The sequence below is a fragment of the Musa acuminata genome, chromosome BXJ2-2 (assembly GCF_036884655.1).
Source record: "Musa acuminata AAA Group cultivar baxijiao chromosome BXJ2-2, Cavendish_Baxijiao_AAA, whole genome shotgun sequence".
Lineage (NCBI taxonomy): Eukaryota > Viridiplantae > Streptophyta > Magnoliopsida > Zingiberales > Musaceae > Musa > Musa acuminata.
In genome coordinates this window covers 21,690,119-21,705,590 of record NC_088339.1, presented here as the reverse complement: position 1 = coordinate 21,705,590, position 15,472 = coordinate 21,690,119, and the positions used below count along the sequence as shown (strand labels likewise).

Sequence of the window (15,472 nt, the reverse complement as noted above, 5' to 3'; positions counted from 1 at the left end):
CGAAATGACGGAGTACTGTCTAATAAATATGTATTAAGTACACGGTGGAGACAGCTTCATGCATTAACTTATTAGGATGGAGTAATGCTACATGGCCCAACTCGAGCCATGAATGGTGTTGTCCTTGTAAGTTAATGTAACATGTCCTTCCTTTGCCTCACAACCAAAGACGTGAGAGGAGGAGGTGTGACGTCCTTCCTTTGGTGGGTAAGCCAATCCTTGGATAAAGTCATTACTGGGTGAAGAAGCTACCACAAGCATCTCAAACACTTGGTCATCCATAGGCCATGATTGCTGCACTCCAAAAAGCTACCCCTCTGATTTAAGACTCACCCACCGCACTTCAAATTGCTTACCGTTGAAAAGGAGGCTGCATTCGACTTAGATCTCCTCCACCTGCCAGTCCTCCAAAGGAGCAAAGATCCTCTCAGCTACACCGAGTTGTTCATCAGCTTGGAGCATGAGACGTGGAGCTGGATTCGCTCCTGCCTCTTCCAGCCATGGCAGGACTTTCAGATCTCTGGATCTCTTCCTCAGGCTCACAGTTATTCCCCTCAGTGCTGCCTCCTTGTGGGTGATGGCCACCAACAAGCAGGCCAACGATGCCTACGGCAAGGTGGAATTCAGCAACATCACCGGACTCAAGTAACAAGCTTCCGGCTCTACTTTTCCCCTCCCGTGTTTCCCCTCTTCGTCTCCTGTGGCTTGACAATCTGTGATCATGTAGGTACTTGGTCTGCACAAATGCCATCTCCCTCGGCTACGCTGCTGCTTCGATTCTCCTTTCTTTCCTTGGGTGCTTCGACAGCGACTGGCTTTTCTTCATCTTGGACCAGGTCATGGAATCTGACTGCGTTCCTGTGTTCGACATGTTACTGATTTGTTCTCGGTGCTCCATGGTGCGTAGCAGGTGTTTGCCTACCTGATGGTGACATCGGGATCAGCTGCGACGGAGGTGATGTATTTGGCATATCAGGGGGACACGGAAGCCTCATGGAGTGAAGGGTGCAGTTACTACGGCAAGTTCTGCAGCAAGGGCAAGGCGTCGTTGTTCTTGCACTTTGCGGCGTTCGTGTGCTTCGTGGCTCTGTCACTGCTTTCAGCTTACGAGGTCTTCAGCAAGTATGAGGCACCTCCTCTTTCTTCCAAAGACGTGGGAGACCAGGCGGGATAGTCTCGAAATGTGCTGTTCTACATGTATTTGTTCTATGTTGATGGTGTTTGACCTCCGATTGCTCCTCTAGGACAAGTATATTCCATCCAGTTCTTATTTCCCTGAAATCACCTGCTCATTCGTAACTTTCTTTCATCTACATGCATGGAGGAATGATGAGCATATTTAGTTCTCGTATCGATTGATCGAGGAGTAAAGAAACCAAATCTTAAAAAGATCATCATATTCTTAGGTTTATTATCAATTGGAAAGCTCAAGTGGGTCTGGAATTAGAGCAATGGCAATGTGCTGGCCTGCTACAAATATTTGCTCAACTCAATGATCGGGATCTTAGAACAATCTTCCTCGCACGCTCCTTTTTCATATTGGACAGCCAATTTATATGGGCAAGATTACAAACTTCATCTTCATTTTAGAGTACATATCACAGTCTTCCATCTTTCCGAATGGCCATCACCAATCGTATCGATCTATTTTGACATAGTGACTAATAGCAGAAAGTACTAAAATACATGTACAACGTCACACATCTCTTTCACACAAAAGGTGGCGAGTGACATGAGCCCGGTGATCTTTCTCATCCGTTTGGGCATCAGACTGGGGGTTGCCCCATCTGCGCGACTCCGGCGTGGAGGCGCCTTCCTTCCATGGGACGCGACTCGTGGGATCCACCGGCGACGATGACAGATGAGGCATGAAGAGGAGTTGTGCGGCTCACGCCACCATTCATTGACGACTCTTTCCTATCTGTTTTTGGTCGCTTGTCGGACCCTTTTAGCTTCTCCATTCTTGCCTTGTTGTGTTTGTTCCTGTGACGGCTAGCTACTATCGCTATTTCTGTTTCGTTCCCGTGGCATTAATTGCAGTTCAAACAAAAGCTTTTTCTCTTAAAATAATTCATTAGGAATTTCTTATTATAATATTGGCTGTAACAATCACTGTAGGCTTTCTAATTATTGCACGAATAATATAACAGGAACTATTAACAAGTCATCAAAGGGCCCAATACAGACACAAAACGTTTCGGGTTTGGATTTCAACCAAAGAATCCGGTCCGACTCCAAACGGCATCCCGAACGCGGCTCATGTCCCGGCCCTTGAGCGTGCGGCCGGCCCCTTCGAGCACCGACGTCGCCACGCTCCTCCCCTTCTCCCTCGCCAAGTACTCGTGCGGCGGCACCCACCCTCCGTCCCTTGTCTCCTCCTCCACCTCCCGGTCGAACAGCCCGACCGGCGCGTCAGGCTCGGCCTGGAGGAACTTGGGCCAGACGGGGACCTCCACCGGCGCCGAGGCAGCCGACGCGGCGCTCCGTCGTGGCATGCATCCGTCCTCGAAGGCGAGAGAGAGTCCGCCCTCTCGACGGGCGGCCCATGGGCGAGCCCTGTTGAAATCGGACCGGCGCCAGCTCGACTCGCCGGCAGCTGAGCCGTAGTCCGAGGACCAGAACACCTCGTCCTCGGCGAGGTCGGGGAAGTCCGCCCCCGCCACGTGACCTTCGTGCGTGCAGCCGAGGAGGCGGTCCGGGGCGTGTCTCCGCGCCTTCGCCATCGAAACGAGACCGGCTGTTCGAGAAAGGGACGGTGCCACAGCTCTTTCTTCCGCGGAACCTTCCGATCGCGGCCTCGGGAGAGATGCGGAGGCTTCATTTATAGAGCGCGCGCGGCGCAGCAGCCTCGATCGTCTTGACAGTAGAATCGTGACGGCGGGGGCTCCACGTAGGACCCGTCGACGTGGGCAGGGGGGCCCAGTCCCACGTGGGTGCTCGGTGGATGGCGGACGGTAGCCTGTGCTTGATCGACACCCGTCCCGTCGGCCCCTCCTTGGATTCTAAACATGTCCTCGTCACGACAATTCAAAAATGTGGCCTTCGCTTTTGGTGTCGCTGTACCGCGACGACGATGCAGTATTGCTGTTGATTGATCGCGGTGGCTGACGAGAGAATGGAAACAAGTTCTTTATTAGACTGGGTGTCCTCTGCGAACCGAACAAAGGAATCCTACCTCCATCGAGCTCTATTCCCTCTCCTGTCTACTTCTTTCAATAATGCTTATCCTCCTTCTACGACGGCGTTCAGGTCTGCTATGAGCCGCTCAACGTAAGAAGACAAAAGCACAGGGGTCGCTCTTACGCTGCATGAGGGCACCCCTTCTTTTTGGCGACTGCGACCGCGATAGCTGTAGCTCGAGCTCGCGCCTCTGATCTCACGACGCGTGGTCACGGCACGGCTTATCTCTCCGCTCCGTGACGAAGCCGTTGTATGACATGACCATGACGCGTCGGCCGAGCTCACGTCTCGGCACGACGACAAATCGGATTTTTTCGGATATTTGTACTTATCCACTCTGCATAAATCAGATTAACTTCATGTTAAAATGAACGTTGATTGAAAGAAACATAGACGAATCATCGTGTTTAAGACGAATTTGAGGATCGGAGAAGATGTGAGAGATCCAAGGCTTGCTTTTAGGAATCAGAATCTTTCCTGCCGCTGGACCCCAAGAAGCATATAGTATGATTCCTTCCATGCGACACGAGATTCTGTAGTGGCATCACCGAAAGTTGTCCTCCCTAATGACCCATTAAATTAGGGTATTATTGGTACAGTGGAATCGACATGATTAGGTGTGATTAATGTGCTTACCGTTTAATATGGGAATGCGGTGGTAACATTTACTAGATAACACTACGCTCGAGGGAATCAGTGCTATTGTTTATCATCTAATGGTATTAAATGACATTCCTTTGTTTAGAGCTCTCTGTCATCTTTAGAGATGTATTTGACACGAGCAGATGAACTTTGTAACATGCAAAACAATATGACTTTGATGATGATTTTATTACATGAATATAGAAGCAAAAACTGCTTCACATTCCCCAAATGAATCCACCTCACAGACATGTACAGCACAAAGGCAGACCCAGTGGATGATCTATTATTGCTCGGGTCTACAGATGATAAAGCATCGAACAATGACATTTACAACTATCGATATATTTATCGCATTTGAGAAAATTCTGACCTGGTTGATTGTATAAAATGAGACCACTATCACTGTACATTGTGTTCGTGATCCTGACCATAGTTGGGGAACAGAGAAACATGAATTGGCAACGAATGCAAGTTTCCAGCAAACTCTGCTTTCGGTCCAGATTGGCGAGAAAACCATCCTTCAAGATTAACATTACGAAACTTGAGTACTTGTCTCTGGTACCAAATAACAGCCCAGAATTAGCCTGGCATGATCATGGGGGCGCATATCTTCTACTGCCAAATGAATACTCATGTTAAATTTTTTAGTTTTAGCGATTGACGCAGCTGAATCTTCTGCCAAATGAATACTCACTGTTCTTCTGAGTTCCTCTAGGCCATTCGGTACATCCTTTCGTTCCCCGTGTAACATGAGGGTCTAACAAATCGGGGGAACACAGCCCCACACTTGGGGAGCTTTGGCCCACTTCATCAGACTTGGCTTGGGAAGAAAGGGTGGCATTTGGCGTCCTACAATTTGAGAACCTTCCGTTAGATAATTCTACAGAAACGTTGTTGCTATCACCTTTACTTGCAGATGACGACCTCCAAAACCTACTTATAGAAGATAACTTCTTCCTATGCTGTCTTGTGGTTGTCGAGCAAATTTCACTGATTCCACTGTTTATCTTGACATTGTCTCCTTGCTCATCCCAATATGTTCCTCTTACCGATCCATAACTTTCTTCACAGATGCAATTCACAGATGGGTCACTCCCTTCTGGAGAATTACAAGAAGCCTGCCCCACATGCTGGCTCACAGTTTCCCAGCCACTATCATCTTCTACATCACTACACCTATTGACCGTTCCATTAGCATATTTCACTGAGTTTTGAAGAAACAAATCAGTTTCTGGGCTGACAGTATGAATTCTGGAGGCATGACTTGCAGGGCTGTATCCATAGCACTGTCCTATCTCCCGCCCATTAGTCTCTTCTATTGGCTGGAGTTCTTCAAAGACAGACATTGCCCCCAGAAGCAGGAGGCTGGTAGTAGAACTCATTACCTTCAACTTTAATTGAGCTCAAAACATCTTTAAGCATCTCTGCTTCTTTCATCATCGCCATATCTTTGTCGATACCACCTTGCACTTTCAGAAATGCCTCCATATCTGCTTGGAGGTTGCACAACTGCAGATACTTCTCCTCAAGCATGAGCTTTGCATCCACCAACTTCATTTGGACCCTATCTTCACGCCAAACTTCTGCCATCTGCAACATCCTCCGCTCTTCGTCCATTTCCTCTTGAAGTTTCACAGACTCCCTCTTCAAAGCTTCAACTTCAGCTTTGCCTTCACCGATCTCCTTGGCCAGTTCATCATGTACTTCCTCCATAAGCTCGCATACCTTCCTCTCCTCCTCAAAATCAAGCAAGTACCTCTTAGTTAACAACTTTACCTCAGCGAGTTCATCAACCAGCTTGGCATTCACAACTTCCAACCATTTTCTGTTTTTCCTTTCTTTGCTAAGATTACACTTGACGGCTTCAATTATGCTGCGGACTTGCTCATGTTCTCTGTTCCTCCATGATGCCTTCTCTACCGCAAGGCTCTTCAAGAAGTGATTGAGCTTTTTCTTTGCTGACCGTTGCTCAGACTCAAGCTCAATGACGTAGCTACGAGCCCGTTCTAGCTCCAGTTGGAGGGCAGACATAACGGAGATGCCATTTACCTGCTGGTCTTCGAGAAGCTTCAGGTGACCATAGCATTGGCAGATATCCTCTATCACATTTGAGGGTCTGGAGTCCCACTTTTTTGCCTTCTCCACTATACAAGAGGGTAATGACGACGAAACTTCTGCCTGGTCATAAAAGAGGAATATATATAGGGTAAGCTCAAATAGATTACAGATCAAAAACAATATTCAGTAGTACAACAACAAGAACAGAACCTTATACAAAATGCCATTTTTCTGGCACATTGGTCTGTTTTGCCATGAAAACTGAGGTTTGGTAAGAGCAGACACTCTGGTTTCAGGTGCAAAGATGACAAGCAAAAATGCTCGAACAACAAAGATATATCAATAAGAGAGGGAGAAAATTAAGCTTAGAATAGCAATGAAGAATAACACTATGGGCTATTGGGAAGTTCTAGTTATTCTTGACCAATAGCAACTGAACTTAGAAAAGGAACGACTATATCAGAGATCAAAATTATCTTTAGAATTCAGAATATTCAGTTTAATAAAGGATATTCCTCTTGGCAACCCCTTTTTCCTATTTACAGCCCCATTTGAAGAACCTTTAATATTCCTAAGATACTCCTCTATAATGCACTCAACTTATCACTTAATTTCGACTAACTCTTCTAATTCCTTCAGTACAATCCCTTTTTCTTCCCCTTCTTCTTTCTCATCATCTTCTTATTTTTCTCATTCTCTTCATAATTGCCGAGGCATCTTTTATGGTTGATGTTGCAAAATGATGAAAAAAAGGATAATCAAATGAGATGATCTGAACATCAAAGAGAAGGAGATGACAAATAGTTCTTTACATTGTTAGATCGATTTAATGTTTCTAGGGGTTAAGCTATCGGATTACAAGCCTGGAAGATGATATTTTTCCATGTCATCTTCTGGGCTAGTCTGCATCAGTGGTTGTGGGAAATAAGAGTATGATTGATAATTGAGGGCTTATATTTAGTAAAATTATATTTTACTTTATTTACATGGTTGTATGAAGTTAGGGGTTGTCAATAGTAATCTCCTTAACAAATCAATTATCCCTCTCTTTCTTTTTTCCAATTTGGATTTAAATATTGAACAACTTGCTCATAAAAATCAAGATATTTTGGGAATACTTTAACATGCTCATGATGATATGCTTTTTACGAGAGCAATGCGCTTTCAGACTTAAAAGGCAATCTTTAGGACACAAACGCAATAAGATAAAGAAAATACTGTGGAAGACCTCATCAGAATCTGGACAGTAAAAATGGTAATAGAGAAGATCCGGAGACGAGAGAAAAAGGCACCAGATCATGGTGGTGGTCTTACCGTAAACCCTAGCCGAGCGCTCCTTCCAACATCCCCAGCACCCAAGGGACGAAAATGCCACAGAGCAGCAGCGAGCCGCCGCGCCGAAACCACCGGCGCGGCCCGTCGGACGCCATCCCCGCCCTTCCGGTGGCTCGCTCCGCCTGCGGCGAGCTTGCCGTCGGCTTCGGAGGACCTATCTGCGTCCCAAAGCTTCGACCTCGGCGGGGGAGCGTCGGGGGCGGGGAAAGGTCGGTACTTGACGACGCGACGGCGGCTGCGAAGGCGACGGCGGCGGTGGAGATGGTGATTACGCTTAGGAGGCACATCCGAGGAATGGGATCCGGAGGTAAGCATCTCTGGAGCAGTTGCCCTGAGGTGGACGCGGGCGTCAGATGGCGCCATTGGCGTTTACCTGCTTGGGCGCGATTCCAACGCCATCGGAAGACAGAGGGAGGGGGCACTGTCGTCGACCTCGTGTTATCTTTGAGCCGCATCCTCATCAAAAGACTAAAATACCCCTATGTTCATATGTAGCTTCGGCTGAAACTTTGTCAATTAACTTTAATTAAAGTATACATCAAAAAATAGTCCACATATAATTTTCTCATGTTAGTGGTCATGCAGTCTGAGGAAGTAAAATATATATACACTTACTGATGGAGAAAAATATCATAAAGAATTGATTTACATAACATGTTGAAGGAAAATGAATGCATTTATACATACATAAACAGGAAAATAGAAGTCCTTTTTGGTGTAACACCAATTATCACTTGTCACTCCATGCAACACCAAATAAAAAGGCACATGAAACTATCACTTGCTACAAGCCAACAATATGTGGGAGGAAGGTCACAATCAATAGATGACTACCTAAAAGTATGAATTGGAAGTTGTCTCATAAATATTTGTATTATATCTATCTTTTGTCACAAGCGAAAAAGAAAAAAGATCTCACTAAGCATGTCTCAAGTCTTATAAATGAGTTCATGTTCAGAAATAAGGTTTCATGATTTTGTTAGATGCATTTGCAATAAGCATATGGTGACTATGAGTACCAGCTAAATATTATAAATTTGTATATAGGATGCCAGGCTAAATATGACTCAAATGTAGCTGTGGAAAGACCTCTCAGAGATCAATCAGTAATTGCCTGTGATTGATAACACAATTTATCTTCTTTTTTTCGTCTCTCTTCATCTCAAACAGAGCCAATAATTGGAGTTTGAAGAAGTTTACTAAGAAACAAGTTGCCTACATCCTCGGTTACTGTGTTACTTCTGAGTTCCTCTCTCTCTCTCTCTCTCTCTCTCTCTCTTTCTCTCTCTCTCATCTCCATCTTATCTTCCTTGTGTTGTCTTCTCCATTCCATGGAAAGCTTTGAAAGGGAGTCATGGATCCACTTAAATGCTGTAACATGTGGTCCAAAACAAAACTAAATATGAGTGTGATGCCATGGAAGAAGGGACTCTACAGCTAGAGACGGGAATGCCATCTTTTTAATGCAGAACTCGGAAGCTCACATGACACCTCCTTGTCTGATGCCATGGAAGAAGGGACCTCGAAGCTTTTTCTTGATTCAAGTCACGTTCAAGGTGGTTCGGTTGGGTGGGTGGCAGACGGCTTTTATGAGCTTATCTCATCAGCTGAGTTTGGCTGCTGCAAACTGTAGACTTAATTCTTGGGGGAATTCCAATCGTTTGGTCCAACTAAATATTTTTATTTTTATATTCAATAAACAAACCAAATTAGTAGTAAGTATTCGATTCTCTTTTTTTATTTTCCCGATATGATGTAATTATATTTATTCTTACATCCAACTCATAAAAAATAAATAATAATATTCTCATCGAATCTTTATAAGTCAATCAAGTTGCACGTCTTCGTCAAAATTCAATATAGCTCAGAATTGAACCGGTGCACGTGAGATACGATCCGAGACCATTTACGAGCAATCCGTTTCTACTCATGCTCTAATACTAAGTTAACTCTCATATTAGTTATTATGACCCGATGAAATAACTAATATGCTAAATTGGTTGAGACAAAATCACAAATTCAAATTATAATATTAATAGTGCAATAAGAGTTATAAATAAAATTAAATACTTTTAATTTAAGAACCGAGATTAATATGTCTAGTCTTGAATAGCTGACTCCAATTGGTTAGCACATCACTACATATAACAACATTCAAACATCAACATCTTAAATAATCGAATTCATGGTATTTCGATTGAAACAAACATACATAGTATAGATTAATATTGTGCTGTAAACTGATGAAGATTCATTGCAGTCCAATCAGGTAAACTGTCATATTTATTGTTCTATTCTCTGAAGTCTTCCAGTTGAAGACGTGCAAACTGAAATTAAGAGCTTACACTTCAAAAACACACACAAGAAAAAAGGAGTTTAAAATGTTGTAGATTATTCCAACATTGCTGGTAAAAGCTAATCTTATGAGCAATCTCATCTCCGACAAATTATGTCACTTAGTCCTCATTATTTATGTGTGATCAATCTTCCATGGTGCTTATCCACAATCTCAGTGCCAAAAGTACAGAAATAATTGAGTTAACCTATGGCACGTAGAAAGCACTAATCTATCATAAACTCCTGACATATTCCTACTGACGCGGTCGAGTATCCCTTTGACCTCTAAACTTGAAGATAAAATAGTGACACCGAAACAAGTGTTTGGATGAAGAATTGCCTGTGTAGTACACAGTACGTTAGCCTTGAAGTACACAGTACACTCCTATCAGCTGACAACCTTACTTCAGGGATGAGTCTTACATGACCCTTTGATGGAACGAAAGAGTACAACTCATTTGGTCAGTTTCAGTAATTCAACTAGCTTGATTTTGTTGAAGGCAAATATGAAATGAATACATACATACATCAATTCTTCACTCACCTTTTTGGGTGATCTTGAGAGAGGACCAAGCTAAGCTAATGGAATCATTGTTCCTTCTTATCAATAACAACAAGGATAAGTTTTAATCCATTTTATGGGCATTGAAGACAAAAGCGAAAGAAAACATGCACTTAGGGGTCCAACTTAACCTCCAATATAGCATTAATCTCCTCTAGAACAGACAGCATGCTAGCCTTCACTGTCACAAACAGTGCAAAGTGGACTTAATATGGTGCCTTCATCTCCAGAGTTACTTTTTTACTAGACTTTGATTTGATAAATGTTGATTAATTATCTTGTATATCTACTGTAGACTGACTCTATAAGATAAAAGCTAACCCTAAATTTGCTTCTGACAGATAGAAGATAACCCTTTAATTTAGCCTACCCTTAAGAAAAATGCATGACAAATATAAACATACCAATATAAATCTCACATTCATAGTTCTTATGAACTGATGATACCTTTTCATGCAAGAGTTATACAATAAGGATTATGTTTAGCTTGGATACCACAAGGTAAATCATTTATTAGTGCTTCAGAACTATTTTTAATAATATTTGAATACGAATTAATAAATATAATTTTTATTTGAAAGAATAGATCTGGTCATAATAAATAGTTAAGGGATATAAACAAATTATTTGTCATATATTATGATCAAATTACTTGACCATATGGTGAAGATTAGTGGATAGTTTTGCTGTTTCTAAGATGGTGTGAGCCTCATGTAGTGTAGTGGATAATGAAATTTAAGTTATTTACCAAGTGAAAAGGATCTTCTAAATTCTCAATAGAAATGGACAGCTTTGATTGCGTAGCAGATGTATACTTTATTACGGCGTAACAAAGTCAACCCCTTTTCTTCCAACACATTATACTCCAATCTTCTCTCCACAATCTTATATACGTAATAGAGAAGAGGGCTTACCAAAAGATTAGCATATTTTTATTTGTATGATAGCCTGAACAACTCATCTATATAAACAACCTATGGCTCTCTACTCTATTCAGACATCCAAAGAGAATTTAACCTTCATCTTCTTCTCAACATGAGGTCTTCCATTGCTCTGTCCAAATCCTTGCTGCTCTTGCTCCTTGGTTTCCTTTGTTGTAGCTCGACAGAAGCCCACGTCGAGTTTGGATTCTACAACGATACATGTCCCCATGCAGAGGCTATAGTTCTTCACGAAATGACAAGGATTATAGCTGACGACCCAACACTTGCAGGCTCTTTGTTGCGGATGCAATTCCAAGATTGTTTTGTTAGAGTATGCAACTGCGTCCTTCTTCTTCTTCTTCTTCTTCTTCTTACTTCGCCACATACTTGAAAATATAGGGTAATAATGACAAGTTTATTGTACGAAGGGATGTGATGCTTCCATCTTGTTGGATTCTTCGAACAACAACGTGGCTGAGAAGGATGCCATCCCCAACAAAAGCCTTCGGGGTTTCGACGTGATCGATCGGGTCAAGGCTAAGCTGGAGGAAGCTTGTCCGGGGATCGTCTCCTGCGCTGACATCATAGCCATGGCAGCTCGTGATTCGGTTTACTTGGTAAGTCGTGTTATCTTATGCAACACACAGCCGAAGCATGAGTTTCGGAAGGTTGCTTCAGATATCTGAAGTCATTTGAATCTGCAGGCAAATGGACCATATTTTCCGATTCAAACTGGTCGAAGAGATGGAAACAAATCAGAAGCTTCTGACCTCATGGCTAATCTGTCACCACCGACTGCCAACATCACCGAGCTCAAAGCTTTTTTCCTCCAGAAAAACCTAACCGTCAAAGACCTTGTTGTTCTATCAGGTACCCTTTCTTTATAGTTCTACTCGTACTTCTCTCGAAGAAAAGGCTAAACATCCGAGTATGACTTTGGATCTTGTCATGATTAGGTGCACACACCATCGGTTTCTCCCATTGCTCATCCTTCTCGCAGCGACTGTATAACTTCAGCGGGAAGGGCGACACGGACCCATCACTGGACATGGAGTACGCAGAAAAGTTGAAGAGGAAATGCAAGCCCCATGATCATGATGACATGAGGACCCTGGTGAAGATGGATCCCAAGAGCCCCAGAAGATTTGACTTGGGCTACTACAAGCTCGTCTCCGACGGGAAAGGCCTCTTCGCATCCGATGAGGCTCTCCTCCACGACCCCGAGACGAGAGCGTACGTCGAGCGCCAGGCCATGGCATCGTCGGCAGAGGAGTTCTTCAAGGATTTCGGGAGCTCGATGGTTATCATGGGAAAGATCGGAGTGCTCACACACCAGAAAGGCGAGATCAGAAAGAAGTGCGCTTACGTCAACTAAATAAGCTTCATGTTCTCATGAAACCTGTGATTGGTGGTCCTCTGGTTTGATGTCTGCTTCGAGTTTGGGAGTTCGGTCTTGTGGTTTGGATGGTTGTCCAATTCTTCATCATACACAATAATGCCGCCATGTCTGCGTGCAATCTGTGGGTGTCTGCATGCATTTATTTGTAAGCAAAATGGAAGATTAAGTTGACTGCAGTTGCTTCGCTTCCAACATTGATTTCTGTTCTCCAAAAAACGAAAGGAAAGAATCTCGCTTATGTCACCACAATCCATAAGATCTATCTAAGTTAGGAAGAAATGAATTCCTCCAAAGATTATAAATGGCCAGTTCTTCTCAAAATATATACATTATTTTACAATCATTCATGTTAGATATCAAGTGAAAAATATCCCTAATAATATTTAGAATTCTCCAAGATGGAGGAGATTATCTACTAGGGATATCGATCATCATCTTAGAATTTGATTAGATGTGGACACAATAAAAATTATTCTTAAAGGCCAAACAAAATCCTTCCTGGATAGTCTTTATTTCAGAATAGTTAGAATGTTATTAAGATACTAGCAATCGAAAAAAATAATATAAACATCATCATGTCAAATAGTAAAAGTCAACATTATCATCACATTCATAATTGCAAGAATTATCATGATTTAATTTGATCTAATCAATTGTTAGGTTTTCACATTTAACAGGATAAGGGTAAGGCTTGATTCTTCCCTCACGTTCAATTGACTTTGTAATGGGTATAAATAGGAGATAATTTTGAAGAATAAATCAATAGAATGAGTCAATTTTTTATAAATGATATTATTTTGATAACTCATAAAACTAATAGAGTTGTAGCAATAAATACTTTTTTACAAAGATGTAAGAATTATATATATATATATATATATATATATATATATATATATATATATATATATATATATATGTATGAGTTGTTTAGAATAATTTGATACATTTTGTCCTGCTCTCATCAATTAATGATAAATTTGGTGATAACAGAGAGATTTTCTCAACTGCATCGTAGGTGAGATTTCCTAATTATACGAGAAAATCTCGCTGCTCAGTTGAGGAAATCCTCTCCTTCACCATGTATAAATAGACACTATATGATACTAATTAAGATGTGCTTTTTTTATTTTTATCATTTTACTCTTCGTTTTGTCATGGTATCAGAGCCAAATAGAAGATTAGAAAATTGAGCATGTAAGGATGTGTAGTTGCTACCTTTGGATAACTTCAAGGGGATGAAGATTGCTACATTAATAGAGATAAGACGACATGTATATGGAAAAGTACTATGGTTCCCTATGGGAACAGTAACTAGAGTAGTAGAGGTAGATGATGATGTCGTCATGTCCACTATAGTTGTTATGGATCGACAAGTTCTGTAGATCAGAGATAATGTGGTGAGATGCGCTAGAGTTCACGATCCAATTATGATTAGTAGTATTTGGAGTAGTCGTGAGATTTGCTTGAGGCCAATGTGATTGTGTAGGAAGTCGGGATCGAGATCGACAAACCTTTGTAGAGTGACCGACTTTATCACATAATTAGCAGATAACTCTTCGTTGGTTTGTGTGTTGAGGGCACCAAGACTGCTGATGATTAAAGTAGCCACCTTGGTTATTGTGATTGAAATGTTGATGATGTGGAGGAGGTGTTTGGTTGGAGCTCGGAGACATCTTGGTCAAACCTTTATTGATAGTCTTGTTATACTGATTGCCCCTTCTCATGGATTTTTGATTGACTTGAGTCGTGGTAGATGATCTGAGCAATTTATTCTCATGCTTGAGATATATCTCAAAGTCAGTCAGCTTATCGTAGAGTTCTTCGAATGACACTGGTGAATCACGTGCCCGTATTGCTGCTGCCAGTTCCTTGTACTTGTCTCCTAGGCCGTTGAGGATATAGACGGCAACTTCTTCATCACCGAGGGAATGACCTATCAAGGCCAAGTTATCGATGATAATCTTTATGTTATATAGATGATATTATTGTCGTAGGCAATGATTCCTTGGAGATTCAAACATTTCTAAAGCAGTTGGCTGATCGATTCTCCCTCAAAGATTTAAGTCTCTTGAGCTATTTTTTAGGAATAAAAGCAATATTTATATCCTCAGGTCTCCTCCTCTCATAGATATGAGAAAGTATATTCAAGACTTATTAATTTCGTCGTCACCTATTAAATTGTTTAAGAAGAATGTTATCCTCCGTCTCCTCTCCTTCTAATTGTTCACGATTTCTTTATAAGGGATATGTCATATGACAAAAAATATTATAATTATCTGTATAGCTAATTAATAAGAAGAAATTCACAAGTAATATGATGCAGAACAACAGGTTTCCTTCTATCTTAGCGGCATGCCGGGGAATGAATGAATTTATGAAGGAGCTTAGTTATGAGTTAAGTTGGGCTTTTGGATATCTGCTATGGTTGCCATTAGATTGTAGTATATTCAAAAGACACGTACTAAGGTATATTATTATATAATAACTCAAAATTATCTATCTTAAATATTTTTCACCTTAGTCGTGGGATTAATCTTAGCTTATGATCGGGCAAAAGTGCCTTATCGCAATATGCATAAGAGTCCTTCGATAGATTAATTGGTTCCTTCCTATTGTGAGACTCAAATTTTACTATGATGATTCATTCGTTAGATTAATGATAAGAATGTTGAATCAATCTTCGCTGAATATAAGTCTTTAAAGAGGAGAGAGGTGCTGTACTATGAGACTGACTATTTTGATGAGGCTACAAGCACTAAGCTCGAAAAGCTTCTAACAAATTTAAGTGAAATCGAATTCTCAAATATTTGTCCTATAAGTAATTTAAAATATTATTCTTTACATCTGAAAATTATTGAAATGTTTTGATGTATATATATAATGTTTTCCATGTGTATAGAGAGAAAAATGAGATAATCAACTGATTGATCAAATACGTTAAAAACTTACTTATGAGTATTTCTATAATAGTATGGTATAGTAATCAAATTTTCGATTTTCAATAGAAGAAAGTTTTGGTATGAATAAATC

General features: G+C 41.4%; 3 protein-coding genes and 1 pseudogene across 3 annotated transcripts; 2 read left to right on the top strand and 2 right to left on the bottom strand.

Moving 5' to 3' along the window:
• Window positions 1–96: 96 nt before the first annotated feature.
• LOC135605337 (CASP-like protein 2D1) lies at window positions 97–1,418 on the top strand. The gene is made up of 3 exons (XM_065095318.1): window positions 97–645; window positions 728–836; window positions 911–1,418. The coding sequence occupies exons 1-3, from the start codon at window positions 461–463 to the stop codon at window positions 1,172–1,174; spliced, it is 558 nt and encodes a 185-aa protein (XP_064951390.1). The 5' UTR covers window positions 97–460; the 3' UTR covers window positions 1,175–1,418.
• Window positions 1,419–2,096: 678 nt separating this feature from the next.
• On the bottom strand, window positions 2,097–2,803 carry LOC135604932 (protein S40-6-like). Its single transcript, XM_065094581.1, has one exon. The coding sequence runs from the start codon at window positions 2,721–2,723 to the stop codon at window positions 2,211–2,213; it is 513 nt and encodes a 170-aa protein (XP_064950653.1). The 5' UTR covers window positions 2,724–2,803; the 3' UTR covers window positions 2,097–2,210.
• A 1,168-nt stretch (window positions 2,804–3,971) lies between these two features.
• Window positions 3,972–7,634, bottom strand: LOC135605335 (uncharacterized; annotated as a pseudogene).
• Window positions 7,635–11,131: 3,497 nt separating this feature from the next.
• Window positions 11,132–12,605, top strand: LOC135604931 (peroxidase 1-like). The gene is made up of 4 exons (XM_065094580.1): window positions 11,132–11,371; window positions 11,469–11,657; window positions 11,745–11,910; window positions 11,997–12,605. The coding sequence occupies exons 1-4, from the start codon at window positions 11,153–11,155 to the stop codon at window positions 12,413–12,415; spliced, it is 993 nt and encodes a 330-aa protein (XP_064950652.1). The 5' UTR covers window positions 11,132–11,152; the 3' UTR covers window positions 12,416–12,605.
• Window positions 12,606–15,472: the final 2,867 nt, after the last annotated feature.

Coding starts and splice junctions, on each gene's coding strand:
- LOC135605337 (XM_065095318.1), top strand. CDS start 461: ATGAGACGTGGAGCTGGATTCGCTCCTGCCTCTTCCAGCCATGGCAGG. Junction 646..727: donor AGCAACATCACCGGACTCAA/GTAACAAGCTTC, acceptor GTGATCATGTAG/GTACTTGGTCTGCACAAATG. Junction 837..910: donor TTTTCTTCATCTTGGACCAG/GTCATGGAATCT, acceptor GGTGCGTAGCAG/GTGTTTGCCTACCTGATGGT.
- LOC135604932 (XM_065094581.1), bottom strand. CDS start 2,723: ATGGCGAAGGCGCGGAGACACGCCCCGGACCGCCTCCTCGGCTGCACG.
- LOC135604931 (XM_065094580.1), top strand. CDS start 11,153: ATGAGGTCTTCCATTGCTCTGTCCAAATCCTTGCTGCTCTTGCTCCTT. Junction 11,658..11,744: donor CTCGTGATTCGGTTTACTTG/GTAAGTCGTGTT, acceptor TTGAATCTGCAG/GCAAATGGACCATATTTTCC. Junction 11,911..11,996: donor AGACCTTGTTGTTCTATCAG/GTACCCTTTCTT, acceptor TGTCATGATTAG/GTGCACACACCATCGGTTTC.